At 41.4% G+C, this 25,987-nt stretch overlaps 1 protein-coding gene and 1 pseudogene across 3 annotated transcripts in view; both read right to left on the bottom strand.

The window, feature by feature from the left end:
* Positions 1 to 25,987, bottom strand: part of RAPGEF4 (Rap guanine nucleotide exchange factor 4) — a 278,720-nt gene that overhangs the window by 220,756 nt on the left and 31,977 nt on the right. For both annotated transcript variants that reach the window (XM_081051093.1, XM_081051094.1), the window contains exons 2-3: positions 7,750 to 7,892; positions 5,076 to 5,164 (exon numbers count right to left, since the gene is read on the bottom strand). In XM_081051093.1, coding sequence (XP_080907219.1) covers positions 5,076 to 5,164; positions 7,750 to 7,892 — 232 coding nt within the window. The remainder of the gene's footprint in view (positions 1 to 5,075; positions 5,165 to 7,749; positions 7,893 to 25,987) is intronic.
* LOC308498776 (proliferating cell nuclear antigen-like) lies at positions 14,686 to 15,468 on the bottom strand (annotated as a pseudogene). The gene has a single exon. The product of its transcript is annotated as a proliferating cell nuclear antigen-like (transcript).

Raw genomic sequence — 25,987 nt, 5'->3', positions numbered from 1 at the left:
CCAGGGTGAGGCAGTCAGCCTGCCAGGTCTTGTCTCCCCAGCTGGCAGACTTGTGTTTCTAAACTGAGCGGGTGGGCTGACCCCAAGCAAAACTGGAGGTGAGCCATCTCGCTCCCCACAGCCCAATGGCTTTTCTTCTCTATCCTCCCTTCCCAGGAAAGGGCCTGCAGTTTATATTACCACTCACCGGAGCGTTTATATTTAATACTTTTCCCAAATGTGGAGTCAACAGCATCAGTGATCCAAGGGGGCAAAGGAGGGTCCACACACCAGTTGGGAGCAAGCGCTCTTCGTAGACCCTTTACAGGATCGCCCTTTCTAGACCCCTTACAGGAGCTCCCTTTGTCGACCCCTTACAGGCACCTCAGGGAAATGGCTGCATATGCTGGCTACTGCTAAGAATGGCAGGACACTGGATTGGGTAAGGAAATCATGGTGATTTCTAGCTCTACGGGTCACCACTATGCCATCTTGAGCAGACCACTCACTGACCTGTGACTTGAGCAAGATACAACACAGTTAGGTCCACCTAATAGGGTGAGTCAAATGAAAGAATGCCAAGTGAAATGCTTTGTAAAGGATGAGAGGGTTATTCCTGCTATGATCGTAGGATCTCATCAATGAGAAATAAGCATGACCCTCAACCTGGAGTCCAAAGAATTCAAAAGCCAACCCAATCATACAGAGGACAAGAAGCTGTGTTTTCTTAGCCTACTGACCAAAAAAAAAAAAAAAAAAAAACTATAAGGGAATGAAGGGAAGGGAGGAAAAGTAGCATTGTATTGAAACAGGCAGGAAGGGCATATGAGTTTATGCGCCAAATAAAATATCTATGCCCTATGTATTCCTGAAAGTCATATGTAGTTATATTTTCCTATCACCATATAAAAGAAACGGGGTGATTTTTTCCAGAAAAAAATTCCATCAAATCAATAGTACCTAATAAATGTTTATATAAAAATAGTATACCAGAACCTGTGAAGGGTTTTCTTCATTATGCGTTTCAATTAGTGGCATCACCACCCACCCACCTCTTCCTTTAAGTCAGAATCCTCCCTTTCTCTCAGCCCCCCACACATCCCATCAACACCTAGTCTAACTATTTCACCCCCACCTTGTATATACTATACCTCAATCTCCCTCCCTGATCACCCACACTTGTCTAGCCCACGCTCTAACTGAGAAGCCTTTTGAAAGGATGGGGTCATGCTCATTTAACTGTGAACCTCCAGATCGAAAGGGGTGGTGGCAGAAAGAGGGCCCACATTTCAGGGGCAGCCCAGTAGCGTGTGAGAAGCGGGCCTTCCCCACCTGCATGCCTCAAGTGGAGCAAGCACCTGTGTGGTGAGTTTAGAGGTGAAGAGGTGTGGCACTCTGAGCTGGAAATAGAAATGCAGCAGGGTGGTTGCAGGAGCTACACGGAAACACTGCTTCTCCCCGTATTCATTATTCCTCCTGGATGGCCACTGTACAAGCACAGTGGTCAAGAGCTTGAGCCGTAGGATCACAAAAAACTGTCTCTGATACCTAATGGCTGTGTGACCTTGGGCAAGTTATATGGCATCTCACCTGTAAAATGAGGCTACTAACAGCACGCAACGGGGGAGGGCAGTGTAGTGAGTACCAGTGAAATAATGAGTCAGTAAAGTGCTTTGCACATTAGTTGCCTGTAGTGGGCGCTACCTCTGCTCTTACGTATCGCACCGTTCTGGCTCACTACCACTCCACTGAGGGCCTGCCACTGGTAAGTTTGGAAATTTATCACCACCATCTCCTCTGACTCTCGGATGAGAAAACAGGCACACAGGGCAGGGAAAGACTTGAGGAACAAAAAAGGAGGGGTAGGCTAACAAGAAACTCTACACTACCTACTTTTAAAGATTTAACTCTGTCTGTATTGTTACCTCTTTCCTCTTTCCCTAATTCTCTCTTAGTCTCTTTTAACTTTTCTTCTTTTTCTTTTACTGCCCCCTACGAACCGTTTTTCCTATGTGAGCAGCAGGAAGAACATGAATTTTGCAGTATGTCAGACCTGAATCCAAATGTTAGTTTTGCCACGTATGTTTGTGTGGCCCTAGGGAAAGTTGTACCTAATGTCACTGTGCTTTGTTTTCAAGCTCAGTTGTAAAATAGGACATGAATGCCTAAAAATGAAGTTAGTTAATGTACATGGAACCCTTAGCATAGTGTGACACAGTGAAGGCACTTAGCAATGCTGTTGCTGGTCTCTTGGGGTAGGAATTCCAGGTGTTTCCTTCCTTCTCCTCCCATGGCCCATCACCCAACCCCATTTTGCTCCCCACCGGAGTATATGATGGTTAATTTTATATGTCAACTTGGCTAGACTATGGTGACCAGTTCCCTAGTCAAACATTAGTCTATATTTTGCTATAAAAGTATTTTATTGGATGTGATGACCATTTATAATCAGTAGGCTTTACGTAATGCAGATAACTCTGCATAACGTAGGTGGGCCTCATCCAATCAGTTGAAGGCCTGAAGAACAAACAGATTTCCCTGGAGGTTTCCCAAAGAAGAAGTAATTCTGCTTCCAGATTGCAACACAGAAATTCTGCCTGACTTTCCAGCTTTGGGACTCAAGACCGAGGCATCAACTTTCACATCTGCCTGCCAGCTTGCCCTACCAATTTTGAATCTGCCAGCCCCCACAGTCACATAAACCAATTCCTTCAAGTAAATCTCTATCTATCCACCTATCTTTTCCTATTGGTTCTGTTTCTCTGGTGAACCCTGACTTATGTAGGGCACTACTCTGACTGGCTAACCCCAATTTGCCCACATCACTAGTGAGCAGAGACCTAGACCCATTAGAAAGCCAGTGCAGTAGATATGGCTTTTTTGCTATTGATTCCCTTTCAAGCAATTGGCCGCGGAAGGCGGCTCAGCCATCTTGCTCGTTGTACTCACTGTCTTCGTCCCATATGGCTGGAACCATGGCCTGTCCGTCACAGCACGCTGGACGGCTGGACCCTCTGTCCAGCTCAGGCTACTACCTGAAGCATTGGAGGATATAGAGGACAATATGCTTTCTCATCCTTATATCCTAGTGACTATACTCATCAATCCAGAAAGCTCTGGTTGCACATGGCGGGGTGAAGTACACAGAGGAAGCAGGAAGCCATCTTTGCTATAAAGCTAATAATTCCTAACAACTTAAGAGAAGATCAAGCCCAGCTTAGGAAACTTCTCTGTGTTAGGATTGAGGTCAACACCACAGCTAAAATGTACAGTTAAAAGTTTATTAAAAATTTTAAAAACCCATGGCTAATAACAAAGTGTTACTCAGCTATTCTGTGCTAGGACCCCATGGGGAGAGATAATTGGTCCAGGGCAATATTCCAAGAGCCCAAAGTCAAATACTATTTTAATACCACCCCAAATCTCACACTAGCTTTAAACATCTGACGTGTCCGCACATCTCTGCTGCTGTGATTTATCACTCCTTGGGTACATCTGCTCTGCCTTTTTTTATTATTATTCTTTCCTCAGCTCTCTTCCCTGTGTTTTCCTTTCTTTCTCACCTTTCTCTTCCTTAATTCTCATCTTCCTTCCCTCCTTGTCTTTCCTCGTCTTTCTCTTTTCAGCTTCTCCCCTTCCTCCATCATTATTCATTCAGGACCATCTGGAGAATGAGGAGAATCATTCTCTTCTAGGCCCTGCCCCCTCTGCACACCCATGCCGGTGAGACCCAATTAAGGCAAGAGGAGCACCCTGAGCAAAAGGGCCCCGAGAGTACCCACCAGGATAGCAGTCTACAGGTAGAAGGTGTGCAGAGATGAGGGACGGGGGTAATCTGAAAGGATGACAGACAGCAGAGAGAGAGGGATGTTGCATGCTTCATCATGTTTCTTTTGAGTCAAATAGTACAGAGCAGTGGCTAAGAGCATATGATCAGGTGCCTCACTGCTTGGGTGTTAATCTTAGCTCCCCTAATTTGAGATACATTATTTGTGGCAGATTATTTAACTACTTGCAGCCTTCGTTTCCTCATCTATAAGATGAAAACAGTAATATGACCTATCTCATAGGGTTGTTGTGAGGAGGAAAGAAGTAAGGAAACACCTGTTAAGTGCTTAGAACACTACCTAGCACATGACAGATATTCGAGGAATCTTAGCTGTTCTCAGTCCCATTGGGAAACTGAGGCAGCTTACAAGAATCAAAACCCACTACCCACCTTGGCCCTCTCTGAAATCCAAGAGAAATCTGGCTCTGTGAGAGAAGGGACAGTATCATCAAGGCTAGGAGGTTCCAGGAAGTTTCTAATGGAACTTTCGATGTGTTGATACATACAAAAAGCATACTATGGGTTAAGTAAGACTTCTCACTGGCCCGAGACTCTAACCATCTATAACAATGGGTATAACACACAATTATATTCCAAACTCCAAATGTCCACTTTATCAACAATCTTTTGGGACACTTCTACGTTTTTAGACAGTAACTGCCCACAACTCCAGTATTCACATAATCTCCTATAAAACTTAAATCTCAAATTTTGTACATCCTGAACGTTTCTCACATTTGAAGGGTGCTACATATGAAAAAGGCTCAGAAGCACTGTCGTACACATGGTACTTGGCTGTAAGTTATTTGTCAACTGTTTCTTTGACTTTTCTTCAGGCTATCGGGGATCACTTCTAGGACACAGAAAAGTCAGGAAACCAGATGGAAGATGCATTTCAGGGGAAACCTTGGGAGACTTCCTTCTCCATCCCCCTTTGCTCATGTTTCACCTTATGAACAGCCATTAATTACAGTGCAAATGAATTATTTGCATTTCCTAATAGATAGCAAGCTCCTGGAAGGCAGGCAACGTGCTCTTGCATTTCATGTTCCAACAGCTGGCACCATACTCAAATCACAGGAAACATTCAATACCTGTATTGCTTGAGTAACTTCATAAAGGAATTCATCAAACACTTGAACTCCTTACTATGGGAAAGAGGAAGTGGGTTTGAAAAAATGTAATTTTTATGGCATAAAAGACATAAGGTGTCTTTTAAAAAAGGAAAATAATAAATCCTACTTAAAAAAAGAATAAGGTATCATACCTGGTGACTGCTGGTCTCAGATACTTTAACATCCAAAGACCCTGCCAGGACAGCATACCAGTTTGTTCCAATATCACCTTGACGAAATACTGAAAAAGAAACAGGAATGTAAACAAACCAAATATAAGCTGGTTTTACCGTATGCTCAGATAAGTTTCTCACTGGTATTATAAGCATGACTTGCACCGAGCTGAGCTTACCACTCTGCCTTTACCTGTTCCCACAAAAACCATTTTTCTTTTCCTCATCTATCAACAAAGCTACATCCTATTTATTCAACATTGTACAAACTGGAACTCTATGAAACAGAACTCTTTCAAATTTACAGAGCAGTAATAAAGGACAACAACCCGAAATACTATACGAACCTTTAAATTTGAGAAAAACTGAGTGATGTTCTATGTACTTTATCTTAAATACTCGTACACTTCATTGTGTTGTGATTCCTGGAATATTATTACTCTAGATGGGGTACATATTAACAAGGTTTGACTGAATAAAACCAGACCACTACCCCAATTTCCTATGTCTATCTACATGAAAAGCAATGTGTTTTCTAGGACAGAACATCTCCTTTTAAAATAACCAATGAAGGACTAAGAAAAACAAAATCTGCTTTAAAAGTTTGAACTCTGGTACTATCATGTCCATTTTCTTGTTTGGTATATAAATTCTCTGCTTTTAGGTTTTAGGAGTTAACTGCTCTTTGGAAATGGCTCTCATCAGAAGTTTCTGAACATCATTTTGCTTTACTTTTGTAATCTCAGAGAGAAATACAGTTAGATAAGACCTCAGTTCCCATATCACTTTAAGAGCAGTATTAGGGAAAGCCATTCTGAAACACTGGTTCAAAAATCTCATGCAAACCCAACAATCTTTTTCAATATCCTAGCTAAATAACTAGATGGAAGGATCTGACATTTTAACATTCTTTTCAGTTAGAGTCGGAGTTGTAGGGATTCAATGAGAAATTACATGACAACGCAGTGGGACAGCTGAATTCCGGCCAGGCTACTGCTCACTGCATCAGAGCAAGCCTCTGGGAGCCACAATTAATGACTACAAGCTGCTCTAAACTCCCTGACTAAGACGTGCTGTGGAAAAGTGAAGAATGACAATGGCACCCTGCCAAGTGCCATGATAAGCGTAGGATGGGGGATTGATGAGTTTGTAGTTGGCCACTCCAGTCACTGCTGTTCCCAGCCTTTGGAAGTGACTTAGGTTAGAGTCAGAGCTTTGCCTTTTGCAAACTTTCTGGCCCCGAAAGCTGTTACCATTTGCCAGTCAATTTCATATTACATATGATAGATTCATTCTGAAAATGGCTTTAAGAAACAGAAAATGGAGTCTCATTCCCAAGAGAATGAAGTTTGCGATAGCGATAATGAAAGTATTAGCTTAAAAACAGTAGTGTATGGATAATTTTTTAAATAGACGTGGGACTGTGAGTGTGTACATGTCAGAAAACATCTTGAAGGATACGTACACAGTGTTAATAGTAAGCTCTGGGTTTGGGGATTGCAGGTCATTCTGATTTTGTTTGCCTTCTAAATTTTCTATAATGTGTGACAGACCCTGTTGGTTTCCCATCCAGAATCATGCCCTCCCTCCTTCTTATCTAACTGAACATTATACATGCAAGGATTATATACAAATTTCCATGCTCCTTCAAGGACCAAGTGTTCTGAGCATGTGAGTTTCTTTCCTGGCATCACTGTCGTAATCATGATTGGTTTAATTCAATCACAGGGATCCCATTTTCTTTGCCAGTGATTGGTTTACACATGGACATGTGATACAATTCTGGCCAATAAAACAAGATAGGAAGTCTGCTGGGGGACTTCTGAAAAACAAACACAAGAAGAAATAGTCCTTGGCAGGATGTGTTTGTAATGGCATGTAATGTCTCCAACTGCTATAGCTGCCTAAGAATTGTTTGGGACAAGTCTGAGGAAAAAAGCCAACACCTGAGAATGCATACCAGAAAAAGAAAAATAGAAAAGACAGATGGACCTGGGACCTAAATAATGTCACTGACCACTTAATTAACTAACCCTGAAGCCATCCTACCTTAAGACTTCTGGTATATGAGTAATTGATTTTCCTCTAGTATGAATAATTGATTATTCAAGTCAGTTGGAAGGAATTTTTCTGTTACTTCAGCACAAAGCATCCCAACTGGTAGAAAAGCATTATTTTTTAATCAGCAAATACTTGTTTTAAATGCAGCTATGACCCTTTCATTGTATTCTCCCTGCCCCTTATTCCTACCTGGAATTAACCACTGAGGTTAATTCAAAACATTACTATTAGTATTAGTTAAGAGAACTTTATTTTTAATGTCTTAACTGGCAAACATATTTCTTGGGTTAGAGAAAATAATTATTTGAATTTCTAAGGATACAGCTGAATATATGTTCAGTACATCCTTCCAGCTTCACCTGGAATGTAGGCTGCCCTGGAGGGACCATTTTACGTGCTGTGAACAAAGAAGTTAAGGAAATGCCTACATGGAACTGAAGAAACAAAGCATAGGGACATGTCAACCTAATACCTTCAGTTGAAGCTCAAATATTTGGCACATAAATACCCCATGTGCTACCTATTCCACAGGATAACCACAAATCAGCACAAACCATACATGGCAATATACCACTGGAGTTGCATTTCTTACATGTTATTCCTTTTTCCAGATTCTCATAATAACCACATAAACAAATCTGATGAAGGAGATTTGGGTGAAATTTCTCAAAAGCTTTAACTTCTTTCAGTCGTGTGAAGATTATATCCACATCTTCACTGGATCGTTCCAATGGTCTGTAAAGGGGAGAAAAGAGACAAAAAGCTGTATCAGTAAGGATTTACTTGAGTCAACATGCATTATTCTAGTTATATTCAAGTTTGCGCAACTATCCCATTGCAAGTTTTCGTTGTAAATGTTTATCTACCTATCCCCATCACAGGAATTTCCAAGCTTTTGTCTACTAGTCACCTTAAATCATGACTATTACAGATGGTGTGATATTGTGATTTGTAATAAGAAATATGTATTTGGTCTTTGTCTACTTTTTCTGGCAAATATCTCCTACAACTTGTAAATTCCTATATAAGAGCCATAAGGACATCTTTTGTTATATTTGGTCTTTTGTCCTCAGTCACTGAAATGCTTCAGAACCATGAAGGTGAAATAATGTCTCATTATTCTTAACAAGCCCCTTTCAACTACAACTGAGTTTATGTTAATGAGGTGATTTTTTTGGAAAGCCCCTAGTAATCTAAGGATGGTGGCTGGTTGCCAGGGAAACCATCAAATGATTAGAGGGTTGGAAGCTCTGTGCCCTTTCCCATACTTTGCCCTATGCCTCTCTTCCATCTGGCTTTTCCCGAATTACATCTTTTTATTAAAAAATTGACAATCTACTAAGTAAACTGTTTTCCTGAGTTCTGTGAGCCACTCTAGCAAATTAGTCAAACCTAAGGAGGAAATGCTAGAAACCTTTCTGATTTTATAGCCCATTGGTCAGAAGCACAGGTGACAACCTGGACTTGTGATTGGCATCTAAAGGGGGGTATATGCTTGTGGGACCAAACCCTTAACCTGTGCGACCTGAAGCTATCTTCAGATGGATAGAGTCATAAGTGAGTTGAGTTGCGTTGAATTGCAGGACACTTGGCTGGTGTCTGAGAGTCGCTCCTCTGCTGTCAGACGTGTCTGGAGTATGGTAGTAGTGTGAGAGTAAAGGAAACACATAAGGAGTGAGTTTTCCCTTTGCAGGCGCTATAGCAAGAATCAACTTCAGAGCCAGGACTTCAAAGTGATACTTTTGGGTAGTGTTTAATTTTCTAAAAGCACCAGGATATGATAACATACAAGAAAACATAGATTTTACTTAAAATGGAGGTCACACACAAATGTCTGCAGGGGCCAATCAGGGAAAGTATATAAGTAAAAAGAACCAAATATAAGGCAGGGGGGGCGGGGAATCTCTGCTATAAGAAAACAATGGTGAAAGCACAAAGATACAGAGAACTGCTACTCAGCCTCAGTGTTGAGAACACTATAGGGAATGGTGGGAACCACAGCCAACTGCAGAAGTGGGAGTATCTATGGGAAGTAGCCTTTATTCGGTTAGTGGTTTTCTGAGGAAACGGGCCCAGATATTAGATCTTATCATTGTTCAAGGAAAGATAGATATCCAGATCAAGTTTCTTAAACATTCTGTGGGCCGCACAAAATATCTATGGACTGGATCCAATTTGTTAACCACCATTCGTATTCTCTGGATTAAGACGAACCAAAGAATCAAACAAAAATTGGATAGTTTTATAGATAATAGAAAAATTGTTCTTTCTTTGAGCAGTTTTCGAAGTCTATGCTTTCAATGTGCTTTGCCGGATCATATGTTCCTTGATAGATATTTCACATTAAATAGAAACTACCCCGTGTGTGCTCTAGAGCATTCTGGGGTCAGAAGAAATGCGCGGCACAAAGATGTGACTGAGGTAAGTAGTTCTCACTGAGTCCCTGTGCTCCCCTGAATTTCCCAGCCTCCCTTGCAGTTATGTTGAAGCCATGCTCCGGTCAGTAGTCTGTGAACAAAACGAGCATGTCTCACTCCTGAGGTGAGACTGTTAGGAGCCAGGCTGGGTCTCCTCCATCTCTCCCTTCCTCCCCACAACTTTGGAGGGTGTTATGGGTTGAAGTGTGTCCTTCCCAAAATATGCATTGAAGTATTAACACCTGGTACCTGTGAGTGTGCCCTTATGTGGAAATAGTCTTTGCTGATCAAGTTAAGATGAAGTCATAGAGATTAATCCAATGAGTGGTGTGTCCTTATAAGAGGGAAATTTAGATCCAGAGACACTGGGAAGGTGACCGTGCGAAGGTGGAGGCAGAGATTGGAGTGATGCATCTAAAAGCCCAGGAATGCAAAGGATTGCTGGCAACCACCGGAAGCTAGAAAGAGGTAAAGAAGGCTCTTGCCCCAAGCCTTCAGGAGAACATGGCCCTGCTGACTTCAGGCTTCCGGCCTGTAGAACCATGAGAGAATACATTTCTGGTATTTCAAACTACTGGTATCTTATTTGGGCAACCCTATGAAACTAATACAGCAGGCATGTGTTTCAGATGCCATAGTCACAAGATGGAGACTTTGTGTAAGTGACAAATAAACCCCCATGGTGTGAAGGTGCTGGGATTTGGGGGTAGGAAGTACCACATCATCACCTAGACTAATACTGAGGTCAGGACCAGACGTGCCATAGTTCCAAGGCACTTGGGACGTTGTCAGAGGAAGACAGGTCCCACCACGAGATGAACATTTTTGGAGGACGCGAACAGATGACTTGCCACTTAGGGGAAAACCTAAGACACATGCTTTCATGAGTTTTGGTGGCAGGCTCTTCACCTGCCCCCATCACACTTTCAGAAAACTAGACTCAGAGAATATGCCCACGACCTCGGTTAGTCTCTCAACTAATCTCTACTGAAAGGGCTTGGACTCTACTTCCTAGAGAGGGGGTAGGGAAATCCTGCTGCATCGGTGCCCAGTTTACGAGACGACCAAAAGAGCCGAGAGGTGTGCAGGCTTCACCGAGGAAGGTACAGCTCCTCAGTATCAGTGCCCGTTCTACCTTTTGGCCCTTTGGAAGGGCTTTATAAACTCCCTACCAGAAGTTATGGGGCTTTGAAAAAGGGGCTGGATCTTGAGCAGTTAATAAAGGGGTGTAGACAACTTTCAATGAGTCTTTGTGTGCCCGGTGGGAAAGCACTTCAGAGGCAGTGAGGGTGACAGAGGCTGGCATAGGTGCCTCTCGGTGAGAAGCCAAGCCAGCAGGGCACACTCTGTGGAAAGCAGTGTTGGCACCAGCGGGGGATCACACCAGTCTCAGCAAGCAGCGACGTGAACTCCGTGAGTCGCTGCCCTGGCATTAGCCTGCCGACCCAAAGCAAGGGCAACATTTAGGTGACCATAGGAGGAATGACAAGGACCACACGAGCAGGAAATTGAGTGGACATTGATACGGCGAATACTATTTAGCTACATAGGAAGAGAGATTAGAATCTATCTCCCATCAAAAAGGAAAGCAACATCCCATTTGTTTATTCTACCTAGAGCTTCTCCCATCTTAGGCAGGCAGACCAGGGCAGCTTAAAAACATTTGGGGCCCAACACTCTCCAGAAGAAACCATACTCCAGAAGAAACTGGATTCCAGGAGAAACAGAAAGCTGTAGCAGAAAAACTTTCATACTTCCATACAGTCTGAAACAAGCACAAAAGAACTTCAAGATTCGTAACCAGACTGTATGAGGCCAAGTGACAAAAGATACTTGGAAAGACAAAGTTATTTGAGATAACCAGGACAAATTTGGAACCCCTCTTCCTGATATTTTCTTGGGCGCCCCAAATTAGATCCTAATAATGTCTCCCATTGTTTAAATATTTAAGCCACAGAAACAATGAAACAGTTTATCTGTCATTGGTTACTTCACTGAGTGGGGAAAATTCCATTCAGCTGTTACCTGACATCTTGACTATCCCACCACTGCAATCTACTACTGGTAATAATCACTCTGTTGCCCCACTTCTCATGAATCTATCATTTCCATGCTACATAGATTCTCATCTATGCAGAGGTCATACCCAGCACTTCCCTCCTAGACTCCCCAGTACACAGTAGAGGGTCAAGCACACCACAGTCCCTGGGTGTGATGTGCTACGTAGACCTCAAACTAAACTCACCTGCTCTCCCACATCTGCCCCTGCACCTGTGCTCTCTCTTTCCATGCAGGAAGCAGGCTCGTCCTCCCTCATCACATCCAGGTAATTCTACCTGCTCAGTGTGTCTCAAATCCATCCCCTCCTCTTAACTGCCACTGGCTCAGCTGACTGTCAACGAGGGCACGTGAAGGTGTGTTAAAACATGAAGCTGAACAGCATGGCAGTCCTTTCCTTGGGCTTTGTCTCATAGTCAGCAGAAGTATTTTAAGCAGGGTAGTGACGTGATTGAATGCACAGTTTGGAAAGATCACCTTGACCGCAAGTAGAGGCAGATGGGAGAGAGTCAAGACTAGCTGCCAAGAGGCTGGCTAGGACGCTGTTGCCGTTCATCAAAATGATGAGGTGGGTTTCTCTAATTCTAACTGACTCCTTTCCACTCCCTTAATAAGTACACATAGCTGGTCTCCTAAGTTAAAGTAAGTCAAAGCTCCAACTCAGAGTTATTTTCCCTAGCCAAGCATCTGACACCCAGTGCCCAGTTTTTAAATCACTTTTTCAAAAACTTCACTTTTAAAACAACAACAAAAAAGAATCATTCATAAAAGAAGACACGGTGGTAGGCAGGCGTCTAAGGTGACCCACACCTTGTATAACAATCCCCCTGAGTGTGGACCAGGGCTGTAATTTGCTTGTAGTTAGTAGAACATGGCAAAGGTGGAACGATATCACTCCCATGATCATGTTGGAACATGGCAAAGGTAAAGATATTTTGCAGATGTAACTAAGATGCCTAATCAGTTGACTCTAAGATAATCAAAAGGGAGACCCTCCAGGTGGGCCTAACCTAATCAAGTGAGTCCTTTAAAAGAGGGTAGAAGAAGTGGGAGATTCTTTTGCTGGCCTTGAAGAAGGAAACTACCATGTTGCAAGAGGGCCATGTAGCAAGGAACATGTGAGGCACCTGGCTGGCAGCTAGTAAGAAAACAGGGACCTCAGACCTACAACTTCAAGAAACTGAATTCTACCAAAAGTCTTGTGCACTTGGAGGAGGTCCCCAAGCGCCAGAAAGAAACACAGCCTAGTCAGCACCTTGATCTCAGCCTTTAAAACCCTGAGCAGAGAATTCAGATTAGCCATGATCAGGCTCCTGCCCCATGGAAAGGCGAGAGAAGGTATGCTGTTCTGGGCCACTGAGTTTGGGGTAATTTGTTACAAGGCACTAGAAAACTAACACAGACATGAAGTTATTTTCTCACACTAATTCATTTCCTTGTGACCAGCTTAGGCGTCACTTCTCTCATGGAGCTTTTCCTTACAACCTTCTCTCTCTTCTCTGAAATCCAATCGGTAACATTTTAGTTTTGCATCTAATCTCATTATTTTTATTATTTCACATTTCATGCATGTAAATTTCATCTTCTTGGAGATACTGTCATTCATCTGTTCATTCAGTCAGTATACACTATTTGGGTCTTATTTTCTTATGAACCACTGAAGCACTATGTTTTCCTGCTTTATATGACTATAAATCTTGGGTTCTTTTACTTGTTTATTTAAAACCCAGCTATTCATGGAAGACCTCTTGCATCTTGCTGCATGTCCAGGTTTTCCCCTGTCCCTCTCCCCTCATCCCCTCTGTCCTCTACCTCAGTATCTGCTGTTGGAGCCCCCGCTGGGGACAACTTGAGGAAACCACAGAATAAGACTTGATTCAAGAGCAGTTGTTATCTTTTCATGGTTCAGCTATTTCACTCAGCTGACTAATGAGGGTATGGCTCTCCACAAGGAAAGGGCTTGATTATCACATACAAATATTGATTATCATATACCCAAACAACAGGTCACCTAAGGGGAGAGATTTCTGCTGATTTTATGGTTATTGTATGTTTTCCCACAAATGCTTATGTGTTATTATTTTGTGTTCTGTCATTGTTTAGTGCTAACTCCTACAGAAGCTCTGGGGGACCTCATGGACAATGGACTCCAACACCCTAAGTCAGAGCCGTGGGGGTGCAGGAAGTAGGTGAAGAGGGGAAGGGAAAGGGGAAGGCAGGACTGCTCTCTGCCCAGCTGCCTTTTCATGACCATAAAGTCAGCCAAGAAGTGGGCAGCAACAGACTTAATGGCACTGTCTTCTCATGGGAATGTATGTAATGCTTAATTTGCTCAACTACTTAACTTGTATTTTTTTAAATTCAAATAACTTTTATTTAAATTGAAAACAATTCTTAAAATTGCATTAATAGTCAAAACTCTCTGTTACATGAAAATCCTAAGGAGTATTTCTATATAAGTCAGAAGTAGTTCTAGGTTAACAAGACCAGATTTGATTTAGGACTTTATCCTTTTAACAAACTGTAAAGAATGGACAGGGTGGCCAGATGGCTCAGTTGGTTAGAGCGTGAGCTCTGAACAACAAGGTTGCCAGTTCGATTCCCACCTGGGCCAGTGAGCTGCACCTTCCATACCTAGAGTGAAGACAATGAGCTGCCACTGAGTTTCCGGAGGGGCAGCTGGTTAGAGCACCAGCTCTCAACAACAAGGTTGCCGGTTCAATTCCCACATGGGATGGTGGGCTGCGCCCCCTACAACTAAAGATTGAAAACGGTGACTGGACTTGGAGCTGAGCTGCGCCCTGCACAACTGGATTGAAGGACAAAGACTTGGAGCTGATGGGCCCTGGAGAAACATACTGTCCCCCAATATTCCCCAATAAAATTTATTTAAAAAAATAATGGAGAAAGAAATAATAGGTTATTTACAGAAAACATTATCTACCTATGTACTCAGAGATACAAATTTGGTGACAGAAGACTTAAGGACATGCTGGAATCTCTGAAGCAGTTCTCAAAGAGCTCAGTTTTATTTTCTTGGATTTTAAGACCACCTAAGATCCTTCTTCATCCTCGATAGTGGGAGCCAGATAGTATTTTAAATGTCCCATATCAGCAATTTTATACTCTACAACAAGGGGTACATCTGCAGACATACTGAGTGTTACTGTAGGAGAGAGTGGAGTGGCTTTTGTAAAGAAGTTCAGGTATCTCAGTGCAAAATTAGCTGAAATGGCTCTTCCATCTCTATGGTAACAGCTTCTTCTATATCGACATTACTTGTTTGTGACAACTTAATATTTCCATTTCCAAGTTCCCCACTTGCAGAAAATTTCACTCCGTCCTTTGCACAGGAAATTACAACAGCATCTCCAATATGACTGAGATGTCGGCGTATACGTGCAAATTCACCAGAAGGCATCTTTGCTACACAACTACACTCTTGTTCTGGAATCCCAAGTTGTTCAACATCTAACTCCATGAACTTCATTTCGTAGTCTGAAACCTTATTTGATTTGGAGCTTCAAACACTAGTGCCAAGGTGTCTGTCTGCATGATCTTCAGCCCTTCGTGTAATGATGTCTTCAATGCCACACACTTGAATATTTGGGACATGCTAGTGAAGCTCACGCTCACGGTCAGTTTGCGGTTGAAGCGACACGTGTCGAAGCCCTTGGAGCGCGGGGTGAGCTTCACTAAGGAGACATGGGACGTGTCCATACTCTGCAAGTTCACCGGCTGGAGCTGATGTCCCAGCAGGCCTCGCTGATGAGGTCCCTAAGTGCCTCCAGCACCTTATTCATGATGGAACCCTGGACCAGGCGCACCTCCAACATGGTGGCAGTGTCACAACAACGCAGCTACAAGCTAAGGGAAGGAGGAAGGTGCAGCCGGTTTAGGCTTTACAGGACGAGAGCAAGCGGGCGAACACAGCAGTAAGAGCCGGAGACCGAGGAAGTTCCCTTCACTTGTTTTATGTTGTTTTAAATTTATTTTCAATTATAGTTGACAGACAATATAATAGTTTCAGGTGTGATTTTTAAAATTTCCAGATGTCTTTTGAAGATCAGTAATATATTTCAGAACATTGGGTATAATGTTAATTAAAACATCTGCATTAAAATGACTTTGCAGTTTGTTCATTTTGTTTTACCCGTATCTTAGTGTTATAAAGGCTAGTCCCCTCCCCTCATGAATTGTTAGATCCAAAATAATACATGGGAGCTCTATAGTTTATAAAAGGCTAGAGAAATTAAAAGGATAGAGAACCACCATCTCCATCATCATCACCATTAGCCACAAAGACCTTTTAAAAGACGTACCTAATGAAAGCAATAAATAAAGTGCTTAAAAACAGAGTTCTCATGTGCCTTTTGAAGGTTTTATAGATAGGTGTGCATGTATGTTTTTCTCTATTATTACAACAGTAAGATCTCAAACACTATATACTTGACAGTCTTGGCCTTTTTGTAACACTATTAACTTTTCAAAGGGCTTTGAAAATTTTGATCATCACAACCCTGTTAAATGAAGCAGGTTTCATGAACCCCATTTTACACGCAAAAACATTTGACACAGAGGTTATGTATTAGTATGCTAAAATCCTGTGTATTTATAACGCCAATGATGACATGGATCTATCAAAAGTCTTTGTAACTCAAGATGCTTACCACTTATCATGTTACCATTGTAATTATAGGATTATTAACCACTTAGAATACTGAAATGTTTACTCTTGACTAATTACAAGTTTTCTCAATAATGTCAACCAAATTCAGAAAGAAGGTGTTGAAAATGTATTTATTTAATCTGCAAATATTTACTGAGTGTCTCCATGAGGAAAATAAAACCCTTGAGTGATACAAAGAGCATGGTTCCAGCACACAGGAAGTTAAAATTGAATTAAAGATATTTGTACACATTCAGCAATTATCAAGCTGAAATGTGGTAAGAAGCACAATTAAGGGGAGTAAGAATTCAGAGGAGGAACAGACATCACTTACAGATGAAAGTTCTACAAAGACTTCATAAAGGCATTATTAATTCTCCCTAAAATCAGTCCTTTCTTATTTCTCTTTTTATGACTATAATAACACCATTGTTTGGTCATTTAGTCCTAAAAATGAAATGTGTATCACTATGGCCCCTGTTCTGCTGACTCTTTTCCCTGAGTTTCCTACCTGCTAACCCCCCACCACCACACAGACACACACAGACACACACACACACACAGATACACAGACCCACATACACACACACACACACACATAGATACATACACACATACTCGTACATATACACACATGCACACGCACAGACACATCCCGCAACTCAGTCAATCAACTGCCAAAATTCTCTCTCAGTTCTTGATTCTGCTTATGTTCAGAGAGATTCAGAAGAATCCCCCTGCTGGATCCTGAGACCCCCGGCATAACTGCAGCGTTTTATCCTCACAGCTAAGACTGACTGTCACAAGACACACCAAGACCTCGGTGACCCTTCCCACACATGCCTGTACCCCTGCCATCAGGGAGCAGAATCCGTGAGGTCTGCAAATTCCTGGCCTAATGCCTCCCTATTTAGAAATCATGCCTGCTTGCTGTTGTCCCTACAAAAGAGTGAAGGAGAAAACTGCCCCTCAGGGTCCCAAATGAGATCAGAGAGTCGTGACTGGAGGTCACTGTGGACCTCCATTTTGGCCCTAAAGAGAACAACAGAAGGGATCAGAATACCTCCACCTCCCTTTTGCAGACAATCACTCTGTCATTTGTCCCATGGCAGAGATACCAGCTCTAAGACCAGGGCTATTTGGACAGTTGAAAACACCCACCTTCAGGCAGAGGGCCGGAAGAGCTCCGCTAATAGCTAAATAATGCTTGACCCGGAATTTGTTTGTGACTAGAGACAGAGAGAGGAAAACCTTTTTGATCGGGCTCAGTGGGTTGCCATTTGTCTCAGTACAATTAAAATGAAAATACAAAATCAAAGTACAACCTTGCCCAATTTTAACAGAGCATTTTCAAAAATCTTCTCTGAATGATCACAAGTGTCTAAATTCAGTGCAGGATCATCAGGCTTATGTTATGTTACGTCTTATGACCATAAGTCTCTCCACAACCCTCCCCCAGACCCCAGCCAAACTGGGATGCTTGCAGGGCGCAACGAGCACATAAAATAGAACTCTATCATGGTTTTCCCTAGGTGATGCACTTGTTCTACCAGCACTAAGTTAAAAATAATTTCTTCTGGCTCCTTGAAATTTTAGAATGGCTTCTGGGATGACTCAGATAACTAATGGTTCTTTAAAATGCTTTCAAGGTTAGTTTGAACATCAGTGTTGTTTTTTTTCTCTATGCAATTTTCACCATAATAAGCAGAGGTTCTCAAAAATCATTCCACAGTTCTTAGGGCTACACTCAGATTTGAGATGACTCTGTTTAAAAAAAAAACTGCCACTGCTATAGCTAAATTTTTGGAGCCCCCTAAGAGCCTTTAGGTTGTGAGGCTTAGGGAATCAAAACCTCTTGAATTAGAGTCTTCTGATAATTTTCATTCTTAGCACTCCCTATTCCTGGGCAACAAAAAAGAGGCCCTGGAAGGAGACAGAAAGTGGAAAAAAGGAAGAATACTGAGGATGAATGGGAGAGGTGGCGAGGACATTACTTACCTAGAACAGTGATGCTCAGTCTTTTAATCATCCCAACCCACCTGAGGCACAGGATACCCACCCATGAGTAGCAGCAGACAAATACACTTTAGCAGGGAGTTTTGTAAACGCCTTCCCTTCTCTGGATCCACTGGTTGAAAATATCTGGCTTTCAAAGAGAAGTGAGAATGACACTACAATGGCAGACACATGTCATTATATATTTGCCCAAACTCAAGGAACGTAGAACACCGAGAGTGAGCCTTAATGTAAACGACGGACTTAGGGTGATGATGACGAGTCGGTGTCGGTTCACTAGTTGTGACAAAGGTGCCGCCCTGGTGGGGAAGGCTGTGCTGTGTGAGGGCAGGGGACATAAGGGGATTCCCTGACTTTCCACTCAATTTTGCTGTGAACCTAAAACTGCTCTGAAAAATCAAATCTAGTTTTAAAAAGAGAGAAGGAAGTGGTTCATCAACCACTTGTTTATTTACTTGTTTATTTTAAACCCAGCTATTCGGAAGACCTCTTGCGTCTTGCTGCATGTCCAGGTTTTCCCCTGTCCCTCTCCCCTCATCCCCTCTGTCCTCTACCTCAGTATCTGCTGTTGGAGCCCCCGCTGGGGACAACTAGAGGAAACCACAGAATAAGTGGATAAGCACGCTGTCAGGGGCTTGGTTTGAGAGTAGTATGTAAGTATAGCATTGAAAGGAGCGCTGGTTAGATTATTCACAATAGCCAAGATGTGGAAACAACATGAATATCCATCAACAGGTAAAGAAAATGTGGTATATACATACAATGAAATACTTCTCAGTCTTACAAAAGATGGAAATCCTGCCATATGTGACAACATGGATGAACCTGGAGGACATTATACTAAGTGGAATAAGCAAGCCAGTTACTAGAGGACAAATACTACATGATTGGTCAAACTCATAAAAACAGAGTAGAGTAGTGGTTGCCAGGGGCTGGTAGAGGAGGAAATGGGGAGTTACTGTTCAATGGACATAAAGCTTCAGCTCCACAAGATGAATATATTCTAGAGATCTGCTGTACTACTTCATGCCTCTAGTTAGCAATACTGTAGTGGGCACTTAAACATGTACCAAGAGGGTAGATCTCATGCTGACATTCTTATTACAGTTTAAACAAAGAGTGCCTATTAGAAGTCAGGAATGGTGACACTGATTCCTGTCACTAACATTAAGACGCTGTGTGATCTAGAAAGTGTCCCTAGTAAAAGCCTCCTTAGGAAGCAAATACACGTTTTCATTCATTCATTCACTCAAATATTTACTAAACATTTACAAGGAGCCAGGCCCAATTCAATGGCATTTTTGTAAGAACACTGACCTGCTCAATGGGCTTTTTGGAAAAAGTGAAGATTGCAAAACTCTTTAAAAATATGTTGCAATATGCAATACTGAAATAGTACTAAAACACTGATGGGTTTCAACACATAACTGGGTGAAGAGTCTCATTTCTTCCCTAAGATGTCTTTGGTCATTAGAAGAATTCACCCTGTGAATGAATAGTGTCAATTTCAATAGATGCTATGAATTGAAAGAAGTTACATGTTTTTAAAGTGTAGAACTACATAGCACGTAGAAGTAAATATTGGTACCGTGTATCCCCGAAAATAAGACCTAACCAGAAAATAAGCCCTAGCATGATTTTTCAGGATGACATCCCCTGAACATAAGCCCTAATGCATTTTTGGAGCAAAAATTAAAATAAGACCCGGTCTTATTTTCGAGGAAACACGGTATAAACCAAAGGAGGGCAATTTGATAGTACCTACCACAAATTAGAATTTTTTTATTATTTTCAGGTATACAAAACAACGTAATAGTTAGACATTTATAGTCCTCACAAAGTGATAACCCCCTTCCCCAATGTACTACCCTTCTGACATCATATATAGCTGTTACATTTCCACTGACTCTATTCTCTATGCCGTACTCCACATCCTGTGACTCTCTCTCTCTCTCTTTTTCTCTCTCTCTCTCCATATATATATTTACAGCTGACATTCATTATTGTTCAGCTTCAGCTTCAGGTGTAGAGTGCAGAGGTCAGGCATCTACACCATCCCTGAAGTGGTCTCCTTAGTAAGACAAGTGTCCATCAGATACACTATACAATTTACATTATTGATTTATTCCCCAAACCGTCTTTCGTATCCCCATGGCAATCTTGTGGTTACTGATTTGTGCTTTCTAATCCCCTCCCCTTCTCATTGATCCCCCCCTCCCATCTAGCAACACTCAGTTTTTTCTCTATATCTCTGAGACTATTTCTGATGAGTTTATTCATTTATTCTATTCTTTAGATTCCACATACAAGTGGAATAGGAACAGCAATAGTGGTATGTAGACGCATTGGATGAAGACAGGTCTCCAGGTTAGGGATAAGATCATGGAAGTTTGAGTGTTCAGTCCACATGAGGAAGTGGAAATCAGGCAGAAGAACTCAATAATGGAAGAATTCCAGGGCTTCAAGAAATATATGCATATATTTTTATAAATGCGTAGAAGTTTGAACAAAAAACTGGAAACTGGTGTCAGTGGTTACCTCCAGGGAATGAACTAAGTGATTGAAGTACAGAAGAGGGAGGGAAACTTTATTTTTCCTGTTTATCTAGAATGAATACACACACACAAATATTTCCGGAATCCAGACACTTATTTGTACTCTTCCTGGCCACACCACCATCCTCACATCCCAGACTACTGCGATGGTCTCTCAGCAGCAGTGCCTGTTTCCACCCTTGCCCTCTTAGAGTCCCTTCTTACAGGATCCAGAGTGATCATTTTCTGATTGAAGTCAGATCACACCATGTCGTTGCTCTAAAGTCTCCAGTGGCTCCCCACTGCACTCAGAGTAAACCCCAAGTTCCCACATAATCTGAACCCCATGTCCCACTCCACTCACCTATTTCTTCAGAATCTCGTCTTCTGCTATTTACCTCTTACTCCCTCTTGTCAAGACACACAGGTGTCTTTGCTGCACCTTGAGGTCTCTGCCCTACCTCAGAGCCCTTGCAATCACTATTCCATCTGCCAGTGATGCTCTTTCCCCCGATAGCTGCAAGACTCACCCCCTTACTTACTGCAAGTCTGAGCACAAATTCTCTTCTCAGGGACGCCTGTCCTGACTTCCCTACTTAAAACCACAGTCCTCCTAGCAGCACCTAAGCCACTTTTACCCAGCATTCTTCTTTTCCATTGCACTTAACTCTTCCTCACATAATATTTACAATAATAAGTGATTTATGATGATGATTGCCTGCACTAGAATGGAAGCTCCGTGAAGCCAGGGGTTTTGTTCAAATTACTGCTATATCTCCAGTACCTTGAACAGTATCTGGCATATAGTAGGTACCCAATGAATATTGTTAAAAGAATAGATATACCTTTGTGCCTTTTGCATTTGTACAACGTATTATCATTAAAAGTTAATATTTCAAAGAAAATTTGATGTTTTCATTAAGAAACAGCAAAATTTTTGCTGTTTTCTACCACTCTTACAAAACCAGAGTAGTAATGAATCCTCAGGCTACTCATGTTCTCAGTGAAAAAACGCACAATGAATCATTTTTTTTATAACAGCTTATTTATATAGTAAGATTTCTTGTAGGATCCATTTATATTTTCCCTCACATGAGCCTGTTAGGCCATGCTAATTTTCATGACTGATTTAGCAAATCTAAATATTAAAAAATGTGTGATATCATATTATTTATGTATTAAGCCTTTTCTGAAGGTTAAAACCATATGAGAAATGGAACCAGGCAGTTCTAAAACTATATCCCAGAAACAGGAAGGGACAGGTACCATTTTTTTTCCCAAGAGATGCACTCAAAGAAATCTATTAAACTAGGCCCAAATTGAAAATGGTTCTAAACTAGAATATATAATATAGTACCAGCAACTACAAGGAGGGTTATTATTCGTGTGTGGAGATAATTAGGATGTTCCTGTGGTAACTAATCTCTTCTGTCCCAAATTACTTGTAGTGAATGTAAATATATTTAAATGGGGGTAGGGAGATGGGCCTCAATTTTATCTTAGTTGATAACTAACAGATAGGAACAGCAATGGTGGTATGTAGACGCATTGGATGAAGACAGGTCTCCAGGTTAGGGATGAGATCATGGAAGTCTGAGTGTTCAGCCCACATGAGGAAGTGGAAATCAGGCAGAAGAACTCAATAATGAAAGAATTCCAGGGCTTCTAGCAAAGAACCCAAGAGGGGACAGAACAAAGAACTTGGTATGTCAAAATAGACATCATTTGGATGAGAACCAAGAGCTTTCAACTAGAATTTATTTCAACAGCTCACAACCTGTTATTAAACAGCGCATATTAGACAAGTGTCAAAAGAGCCCGATAGGTGACTTTAGTTCACCAGCAAAATCATGTCTCTATTTAATGCTCCACATCAGTCACTTAAGTACTATGTAGAATGGCAATTTGTTTTTTTAAAAATATAAGAAATTTGTATTTATTCAAAAAATCTATTGTTTCATTATAAAAGATGGAGCAATTCCACTTCTGGCTATGATGGAGTAACTAGAGCCGGAACAACCCTCTGCAGTATAAAATTTTACAGTTGAACAAAATACATGAAGCAATGTCTTTAGAATTGGATTACAGGATAACACGGGACTAGGGTCCCAGAAAGAAGGGAAACACAAGAGTTGATCTACATAATAGCCTTGATGTTTTGCCTGAAGATACTTTCTGGAACACAAGTAGGGATGGAGAACGCAGGCAGAGCATGACAACCTCACGGGGCTGGTGTGGCAGTAATTAGAATTCAGGGATGCTGAAGTGGTCGGAATTTGCAGCAAAGTGAACCAGAGAGAAGGAACTGTTCATAGAAAGAGCCTCAAATTGAGCGTAGGGGCCTTCCTAAGTCATTGGCTGCAAATGTGCAGGCCAACACTCATGAACAGGCCTGGCAAGTAATAGTTCCTGGGCAGTGTAAGCTGAATGGAAATTCTAGAAGTCACACAGTATATAGTATCTCTGACAGCCAGAGTAGACAGACCTCACTGATCATCCTGGACATTCACCTGAGACTCCAAAAAGGACATGCTAGCCCAAGACCTAGACCAATCCCAACAAGGCTTAAAACTAAGCCTCAAAAAAAAAAAAAAAAAACCTTAATACAAACCATCTGATTAGCCAGTAAGTGAACTGCCTATGAACCAGAAGCTGACATTCTTTAAAGAAAGAACAAAATCCAGAGTCTCGATATCATAGCACCACATAATCAGAAATTACTACATAGGCGAAAAAACAGGAAAATGTGGTCCATAACCAGAAAAAAAGTACATAGAAACAGACCCAGACATGATAGATGTTAAAAATATAAAACAGGGACTTTAAAACAGCTATTATAAAAAAAAACAAAAAAAAAACAGCTATTATAAATATGTTTAAAGATTTTAAAAGAAAAGATTAGCATAATCTGTGAACAGATGGGGAGTATCAGTCGAGAAATAGATACTAAAAAAGGAAGCAAACGGGAATTCTAAAACTGAAAACTGAAAAATACGAAAAGAACAAAATTCACTGGGTGGGCTTAAGAGTAGACGGGGCAGTACAGAAAAAAAAAATCAATGAACCTAAAGGCAGTCAGTAAAAAGTATCCAAACTAAAGCATGGAGAGAAGAAAGGTTAAATAAAATAATGAACAGAGAATCAGTGACAATATCGAGAGAGTTTAATCTACATACAATTGAAGTCTCAGAAGGAGACAAGAAAGAAAATGAGGAAGAAAAAATATTTGAAGAATAAGTGGCTAAAATTTTTCTAACTAAAAGGCAGTAAATACCCCAAAGAGTCTAAAATGTTATGAAACAAAATTTTCTGCTTTGACTATAGTGGATTAAAAATGGCCACAAATGCTTTGTCACTATCTCCATCAAGAAGTGAGATTCATTTCCCCTCGTCATGAATCTAGGCTAGCCCTGTGACCCACAGAATGTGGGTCACGTGATACTACGTGATTTACATTTAGCACTACTACTAACAAGCTGTATTGCCCTGCTTATCCGCCTTGGGCATTGGCTTCCTTAGATCCAAAAGGGAGCAGTGGGGTTAAATTGTCTTTGAGATCCTGTCCATCTTTAGAAAAGCCTATGTTCTAAGAGGAGTTAAACACTGAGCCAAGGAATAAAAATAAAAATAAATCAGGATGCTATGTCAAAGTCTTACCTTATCATTATTTAGCAATTCAAAACCTGACTATCTGAACTGAAATGAGCCAGGACCTTCCAGATCTATATTGCTAAGTGAAAATACACTCGGGAATTTGGTTGGAACAACGTTCTCTGTAAGGTATAAATGACTATGGCCTATAAACTAAAATTACACAGTATAAGGTCCTATCAGCTAAAGGTTATTGATAAACGAATGATTAGTTGAGGCACTGTAAAACACATTTCTAAGATATTGTCAAATTCTCGTTTCTTTCACCGTGCTCAGGCTTTACTAGTGAGTAGACTGTTAAATAAAACTAGAGTTGGCTAGTAGAGAAAATATCAAATGTGATTTTTGATAAATTTTTGTCACACTAAAACCTGTTGTCATGCCCACCTACTAAGACACCTCATTTCTATAGTTCCAACACTACAAATGCCATGGGAAACAGCTGCTAAGAATTTCATTCTGGTGTCCCTTCAGAGTGTAAAAGGGCAAGAGTAGTCTTCACCAACACAAATTTCCAGCACGCCTCACTGCAGAGAATGAAACGCCGCAGGCAGCAACATGATCTGTGCCAAGGACATATGGCAGGGATTATGATTAGTTAGGGATGAAGATTCAATTTGACAGTCTTTCCTTTTACTGTTAGTCATTTTGGTTTGCAAAGTGATCAGAATTAACACACCGGGCTAGGTAGGCTGGTCTATAGAATGCTGATTTAATAAAAAGAATGCTGTCCTTGCATATAATGTCAGGCAAGGTTTGAATTATTACATCCATCAGCTCTGACTACCTAAGCAATAAAAGGCTTAGAGACAAAGTTCCCCAAGGGCCAGTGACTGGCCAAAGCCAGTTTCAGAAAGGGGCCTTGCTACAGTCATGTGAGGTCCATAAATATTGTGACTCTCCACCCACGTCAAGGACACAGCTCTAGCTTCAGAGATTGTAACAGACTTCCTAAATGCCAGAAGCAAGTCCACCCCTTAGTCCTCCTGGGAGGAATAGGAAGCCTCTCCTCGGGGCCAAGAAGCAGATGCTCACACACATATCAGGCCCAAGTCTCCCAGGAAGCGAAACAGGAAATACCTCTTCCGTCCCACAGCTTTTCTTCACCCAAACAGAGACAAAAGGGCACCACAATGCTGAATTTCAGTCTCTACCTCTGTCATTCAACAAATCTGTTGTTTGTCTACCAAGTACAATGTACAATGAAACATTCTTTGAGAGTCACAGGATGAAAAGGACTTTGATTCTGCCCTAAAACAACTTTTGATCAATCAGGGGATCTAAGACTTCTATCTAAATGATAATGCAAGGATGAAAGCAGTTACATGGGTCCATATAAAGGTCAAGGGACATCTAAATAGAAACTCCTGGGGATTCAGAGGTAGAGGAGGAGCGAATGAGTAGAGGTTTCACAGAGAACTTTCTTCTTCCAGTGCTCAGCTTTACACAGCATTTTGGCTGCAATTTGAACTGGGTCATGAAGAG

Source organism: Rhinolophus hipposideros (assembly GCF_964194185.1).
Source record: "Rhinolophus hipposideros genome assembly, chromosome: 6".
Lineage (NCBI taxonomy): Eukaryota > Metazoa > Chordata > Mammalia > Chiroptera > Rhinolophidae > Rhinolophus > Rhinolophus hipposideros.
This window is presented reverse-complemented; position numbering and strand designations above follow the sequence as displayed.